The sequence below is a fragment of the Sinocyclocheilus rhinocerous genome, unplaced genomic scaffold (genome assembly GCF_001515625.1).
Source record: "Sinocyclocheilus rhinocerous isolate Xijiao unplaced genomic scaffold, SAMN03320098_v1.1 scaffold1003, whole genome shotgun sequence".
NCBI classification, from domain to species: domain Eukaryota; kingdom Metazoa; phylum Chordata; class Actinopteri; order Cypriniformes; family Cyprinidae; genus Sinocyclocheilus; species Sinocyclocheilus rhinocerous.
In genome coordinates this window covers 92,786-99,642 of record NW_015624545.1, presented here as the reverse complement: position 1 = coordinate 99,642, position 6,857 = coordinate 92,786, and the positions used below count along the sequence as shown (strand labels likewise).

At 39.3% G+C, this 6,857-nt stretch overlaps 1 protein-coding gene across 3 annotated transcripts in view; it reads left to right on the top strand.

Annotated features, from left to right (window-relative positions):
- Positions 1-238: 238 nt before the first annotated feature.
- LOC107742053 (guanine nucleotide-binding protein G(olf) subunit alpha-like) overlaps positions 239-6,857 on the top strand; it is a 76,086-nt gene continuing 69,467 nt past the window's right edge. For all 3 annotated transcript variants that reach the window (XM_016554907.1, XM_016554915.1, XM_016554922.1), the window contains exons 1-4: positions 239-687; positions 876-948; positions 1,667-1,721; positions 1,826-1,945. In XM_016554907.1, coding sequence (XP_016410393.1) covers positions 549-687; positions 876-948; positions 1,667-1,721; positions 1,826-1,945 — 387 coding nt within the window. In that variant the 5' untranslated portion in view covers positions 239-548. The remainder of the gene's footprint in view (positions 688-875; positions 949-1,666; positions 1,722-1,825; positions 1,946-6,857) is intronic.

Sequence of the window (6,857 nt, the reverse complement as noted above, 5' to 3'; positions counted from 1 at the left end):
GTGGCTGTTACCCAAAAAGCATCAGCGTTTTGCCTCTTGGTCTTCTATAATCTTTGCCTGGCCTGTTCCATCAGTTGCTGCATGGACAGAAAGGCTGTAGGCTTCAATTTCTGAAAGAGATAAAAACGAGAGAGAGAGAGAGCTGGTTTGCCAACCGCCATTAAACACAAAAGAAGAAGAAGAAGAAGGATCAGCTGGTTGAGTGTTGAGTGTCACTTCCTGTAAGTGCAGAGAGAGGCAGTGCTGAGTCAAAGATACACAAACACAGACACATTACAGCAAAATAGCGACAGGGAAGAGAGAGGCAGATGATCTGAGCTTCAGCTGCTTGTCTGATTTTCAAACATTGATCATGAATATATTGAGAGGATCCGACTGAATCTGTCGCTTGTGTGTGTAAAGGAGTCAAAGCGAAACCTTTTTTTCCCGTGGCGCACGGATTTCTCGCCCTATTAATCAGTCCGATACACTTCAAATCATCATTACAGAAGACATTTGAGATAATATTATTATTTACTGTGTATTTGAGAAGAGAGACGCTTTTGAACATGGGATGTTTGGGCAACAGCAAGACAGAGGATCAGCGCATCGACGAGAAGGCGCAACGAGAGGCGAATAAAAAGATCGAGAAACAGTTACAGAAAGAGAGACAGGCGTATAAAGCCACACACCGCCTGCTCTTATTAGGTAAGACAGGAATGTATAACCGATACATTATCAGATAGATGTGTCCGCAAACTTCGAGCAGAGATAGCTATATAGATATATCGTCATCATCATCATGGATGGAATGATAATTTCTCCATGGCTCTGGAAATACTCATGAATATTTTAGCTACGTACCATCTTATGTCTTTTTTTCTATGCTTTTTAAGGCGCTGGGGAATCCGGGAAGAGCACTATAGTTAAACAGATGCGGATCCTGCACGTCAACGGCTTTAACGCAGAGTGAGTGTGTGTTTATTTAGCGTTAGTTACTGACACTGGGCCTGTACTATGTTTATTATAACGGATGCGGTATTTATGTTTTGGATGTTAGAATATTGACGGGCTTCAGATCTGCGTCCAGTGCGTTTCAATGGGCTGTCGCTAAACCTAGTGAGCTGTATTTTTGGTTATCATAGGCGTGTGTACCATTTTGGGCCTAATTTTTGGTCATCATAGACGCTTTCGAGTCTCAAATTTGACCGACCACCTATATAACATTTTGGGCTATAGGTGTGTGCAGTATTTTCAGCATAATTTCTGTACTGCGTACCCAGACATCCTCTCTGTCTCAGGATCCTCTCAATTGGCGCATACGGTATAGTCTCGTTTTTGTGTTGTGTACCTAGACAGTATATTTAGGCCTTATCTCATGGCATAAAACCTTTAATAATAATAGATAATAACTGAATTGATTATGTATCAGAGTGATATGCTGTTATTTCTATGTTCACTATCAGGATGGCCCAAAATGAGGTCACACTGTGTGCAATATGTGCTGTTTAGTCATGTGACTGCTTATAATCACAACTTGCCAACTGATAAGGCCCAACTTTGAGTAATATTAGGCTATAGTCACATTAGTAAATTATGGAGAATTATTTTGACAATCCTAATTTTGATATGTCATTCATTCTTTAATGACAGTTGTTCCCTCCTATTTTCCACCTCCTCTGTTCAGAGAAAAGAAGCAAAAAATATTGGATATCCGGAAAAATGTGAAGGACGCCATTGTGGTAAGTCATTTTTGTAAATAACAATTATTTTATCTCTAGTAGTTGTGTTTTCTGATTAGTTACCACATTCAGCATGCTTTAACACCTCTGTTTCCATATTCCAGACTATAGTATCTGCTATGAGCACCTTAACACCCCCTGTGTCAATTGCCAACCCGTCCAATCAACCTAGAGCGGAGTACATCAAAAGTATAGCTCCACTCTCAGATTTTGACTACACAGAGGTAAGACACCACATCTCAATCTGTTACAGCACAAGCGGAGTAGCTAAAAGGGAAATTGATGTCACATACTTGATCATAGAAATGTTGGTTCTTGAGTTGATTAGACAGTAGTTCTGTGTAAGTGTGTCATCATGGTTGAAGTGGTGCACAAATTCCCTTTTAAATCCTGTCAATAATACAGACACATACTTCATAATGTATTCTCTGCAATAGATTCTTACACGTGCTTTGATGTAGATGTCAGTCAATGTCATAACTTTTGTGGGTTGTTTGTTTTGGTATTAGGAAATATCACATTAACTAGGGCAGATTAATTAAATATATTTATGTTAAATGTAACTTATTTTTTTAGTTACATGAATTACAATGGTTTCATTTTATTCTGTTTGACTTTGTAACACTAGTCACATTTAGTCATTTTACATTTAGTAATTTTGCCGACCCTTTTATCCAAAGCGACTTACAATTGGGGAATACATAAAGCGATTCTTCTTAAAGAGGCAAACAGACACAGGAAGTGCTTGAAATAGCAAGTTTTAGGCATTGTTTAAATAAGTACAAGCTAGAAAAGGGAAGGAATAAATAAAGAGAAAAAAAAACAAAAAAAAACCTTTTCTAAGATGAAGTCAAGTAGCGTTTAAAGAGAGGAGTTTTCAGCTGTCGCTTAAATTGTCAGGGATTCAGCATTCCGGATAGGGGTGGGAAGATCATTCCACCAGCCAGGAACGGTGAACGAGAATGTTCTGGAAAGTGATTTTGAGCCTCTCTGTGATGGTACCATGAGGCGTCGCTCACTAGCGGATCTCAGACTTCTGGAGGGGATGTAGATTCGTAGTAGTGAGTGGAAGTAGGCGGGTGCTGAGTCTGTGGCTGTTCTATATGCAAGCATCAATGTCTTGAACTTGATGCGAGTCGCAACCGGTAGCCAGTGCAAGGAGATAAGGAGAGGTGTAACATGGGCTCTTTTGGGCTTGTTGAAGACCAGTCGTGCCGCTGCATTCTGAGTCATTTGTAGAGGTTTGATTGTGCTTGATGGAAGTCCAGCCAGAAGAGCATTGCAGTAGTCCAGCCTAGAAATGACAAGGGCCTGGACAAGAAGTTGTGCAGCATGCTCCGTTAGAAAGGGCCTGATCTTTCTGATGTTGTGCAATGCAAACCTGCAAGATCGGGCAGTCTTTGCAATGTGGTCTTTGAAGGTCAGCTGGTCATCAAAGGTTACACCAAGATTTCTGACCGAAGTCGATGGGGTAATTGTAGTAGAACCTAGTTTGATGGTGAAATCATGCTGTAGAGTTGGAGTGGCAGGGAAGACAAGAAGCTCAGTCTTTGCCAGGTTGAGCTGTAGGTGATGTTCTTTCATTCATGCCGAGATGTCCGCCAAGCAGTCTGAGATCCGTGCAGCTACCGTTGGATCATCTGGTTGAAATGAGAGATAGAGCTGTGTGTCATCAGCATAGCAATGGTAGGAGAAGCCATGTGCCTGTATGATGGGACCCAGTGATGTAGTGTATATGGAGAAGAGGAGGGGTCCAAGAACTGATCCCTGAGGAACCCCAGTGACCAGTTGATGAGCTTTGGAGACCGCCCCTCCCCAGGCCACCCTGAAAGACCTACCAATGAGATAGGATTCAAACCAGCGAAGTGGAATCCCTGTGATGCCCAGTGATGAGAGGGCAGACATGAGGATCTGGTGATTGACAGTGTCAAAAGCAGCAGATAGATCCAGCAGAATAAGAACTGATTATTTGGAATAAGCTTTTGCCATTCGCAAGGCAGAATATGCACACACATTCTGTTTATTATTATTATTATTATGCAAGCAAAGACTGTGACTGTATTTACATGTGCGAAATACAAACAAAAACAAGACAGACAAGAATAAATACTACTAGCGCGTTAAATATCGCATGCGATTTATCGTGCAGCCCTACTACTAGCCAACATAAATCAATTTTGATAACTCTTTTATAGTGCTGGGCGGTATACCGGTTCATACCGACCAGCTGTATGTGTTACTAAGCGTGAAAGTTCCGAAACTGAAGCTGTAGAACTAATAGAACGTGATGACACAGAAGAACTCATCCACAATATCCACATTGACCGCCACAAATATCCACCGCCCCCTGCCATCAGCTCCCGCGTCTCACACACGCACACGAACACGACTTAAGCACTAGATTTAGTGACTTTCAGACCATTTTAGCGGGTTTTTTCCATAGAATATTCATACTGACAAACCTAGCGACTTTTTTTGGATAAACCTTAGCTATGGTTCAGTTGGAAGATTTCGCCAGTGCTGTCCCGCGAACGCGAGGTCTGACTTTCCCGGAGAAGTGTCACCTCTCTCGGCGTCTGTTCTGTGCAGTGAGCGGCAGAGAAGCAGCGCTTTCAGTTGGCCGCACCGCAGCCGACTCGTCAATAAATGAGTACAATAGACATCATTTAGGCGCCAGTGTGAAGATTTTGTCGTGTATTCTTTTGATATTATTCACTCATCATGACAGTAAAATAGGGCATTCTAAGTCAATATACTGCAGTATTTCCTCTCTCAATCAGTAGAAAATATGGTTAACTCCTGGTCATGCATGGAAAAAAAAATACCGTCATGTACCGTAAAAACTGTATAATTTGGAAAAATACCGTGATATAAATTTTTGGTCATACCGCCCAGCACTACTCTTTTATGTGTATTCTCATTTTTATTGATAAATGATAGAGAAAAAGCTTCTTAACTACTTTCATTAAAAAGCTTCTGAATTACTGTATTGAAATATTGAAATATCTGAAGTTGTTTGCAGTCATTAACCATGTCCATGTCATGCTCATTCATGTACTTAGCAATAAACAAATGTGCAATGGCCAAGGCCATTTATTTTAATGCCTGTAAACTAAAGTATGAATCTCCTCCTAACTCTGTTAGGACTAAGAGTGTTTTTTCAATAGCTTAATAACCTTAACAACTGTCCATTTGAAAGACCATGTAAACAATTAATCAGCTTTAGTAGATACTATATGTACAGTGGAATAAGGTATTAAATTAACACATGAATTAGAGGGTTAATTTATCCAAAAATTAAAATTTGTCATCATGTACTTAGTCCTATGTTGTTCCAAATCTTAAAAAAAAAACTTTTGTTCATCTTTGGAGTACAAGTGAAGATATTTTTTAACATTCTCTCATTCTTTTTGTTCATCCATTGAAAGTACACACAGCCAAATATTTCACATATTAAAATGTACAAAAATTCATCTACATGAAGGGAGAAGTTTAATCTAGTGAGGTTTGTTTTTGTGAGTCAAGCCAGCATGGTTGATTCTCCAGAAGACTTTTAGTAAATCTGTACATAGATATGGCTAATGGGTGTTGTTAAGCTCAAAACGCAGAGTCTTCATTCACAAAATAGTATAGCCTCAGGTGTCTACTAGTTTTTCTAAAATGGTTATTACATGATTAAAAAGTATTACGACATACATTTTTGGCATTTCACACAGCATGGAATATAAAAGGTCCTTTTGGAGGACCTTAATGCATTAAAAGTGAACACATATTTTGGAAGGACATCTCTAACATTACCACATTTCCATTAACATTACAGTGTTGCCCAAATAAAACATTGTTCATTTAATTCAGAGCAGTTAAATAATTATATGAACAGTACTGCTTTGAACTACACTGTAATGATCTACTGGGAGATGTTTGTGTCAACATTAAACCACGTGACAAATCCTTACATTTTGTTTGTGGTTTGTTTAGGATTGGAGTCTACCTGTCTCCATGACCTCACAACTGCCTCAGGTCAAATGCAATAAGACCATTGCTCTGAACAGTTTTCATATTTGTCTCATGAACCTCAAAGCAAATATGTTGTCTTATTTGCAAATGTTTTCAGTAACTTTAGCATTATTTTAGTGTCTTTCACCTACAGTTATCCACAAATTAATGTCAGACACCATAAGAAATAGAAAAATAAACATACCATTGTTAGGTCTTGGTGATATATCAGATATTCATAATATACAGTAGGCCTGTTAATGATTCCCTGACATTCAGTTAAATTCAAAAGCATTTTGAATTTAAACATGTCTACTGTATCTTATGCATGAAAAGATCCAACTACTACCGACTGTTGTAACAAAAGTAACTTTTGGAAAGACAATACCTACATTACCATTACCTAAGAGTGAAATACAAATAGCGTGAAGACTGAAAAGAAACGTAAGGTTTAATTTTACTGTGTACATGCATTACACAGTAAAATAAAACAAGCAGTTTTCTCTACCAAGAAGGGACCGAAGGGATTTATAACAGTGTGTCCGCGGGGTCTTAAAAAGTAGATAAATCAATTTAGAGAAAATTAAGGCCCTTAAAAAGTATTAAAAAGTCTTAAATGCCATTTTACAAGGTATTACATTTTGTATCATCTTTTCATTATGCATATTTGTCCGAATAGTGGGGTTCTGTGTAGTTTATTTATGGAATCCTGCAAGATTTGACGTCATCTGTTACGGCGCTCACTGACTGACTGCGCCGCTGCGTGATAGCGCGGGGCTTGTTGATCCCGCTCTCGCTGAATTTCTGACCATTACCGCATGCTCTCATCCGCTCCCGCAAATATTCTAATATTGTATATAATTTTCGTGCATCAGGGCGCCGCTATCAGTATGTGGGGTATTTAAATCCCTTTTGAATGAGTGCTCGCAGTTCACTTTCACTTTCGATTTTGCGCGCCGCGCACACTGTGTAAAGGGAGCACATCTTACGATAAAATATATTTGTCATTGACCTCGGGATCTGTTGAGGAGCAAATCCTCCACCATCTTCTCAGTTATCTCTCCTTACTTTTGACCCGTGATCAGTCAAATCTGACTTCTGCAGCTCGAGTTGGATGCAGGGTTGTTGTTGTTTTTTTCC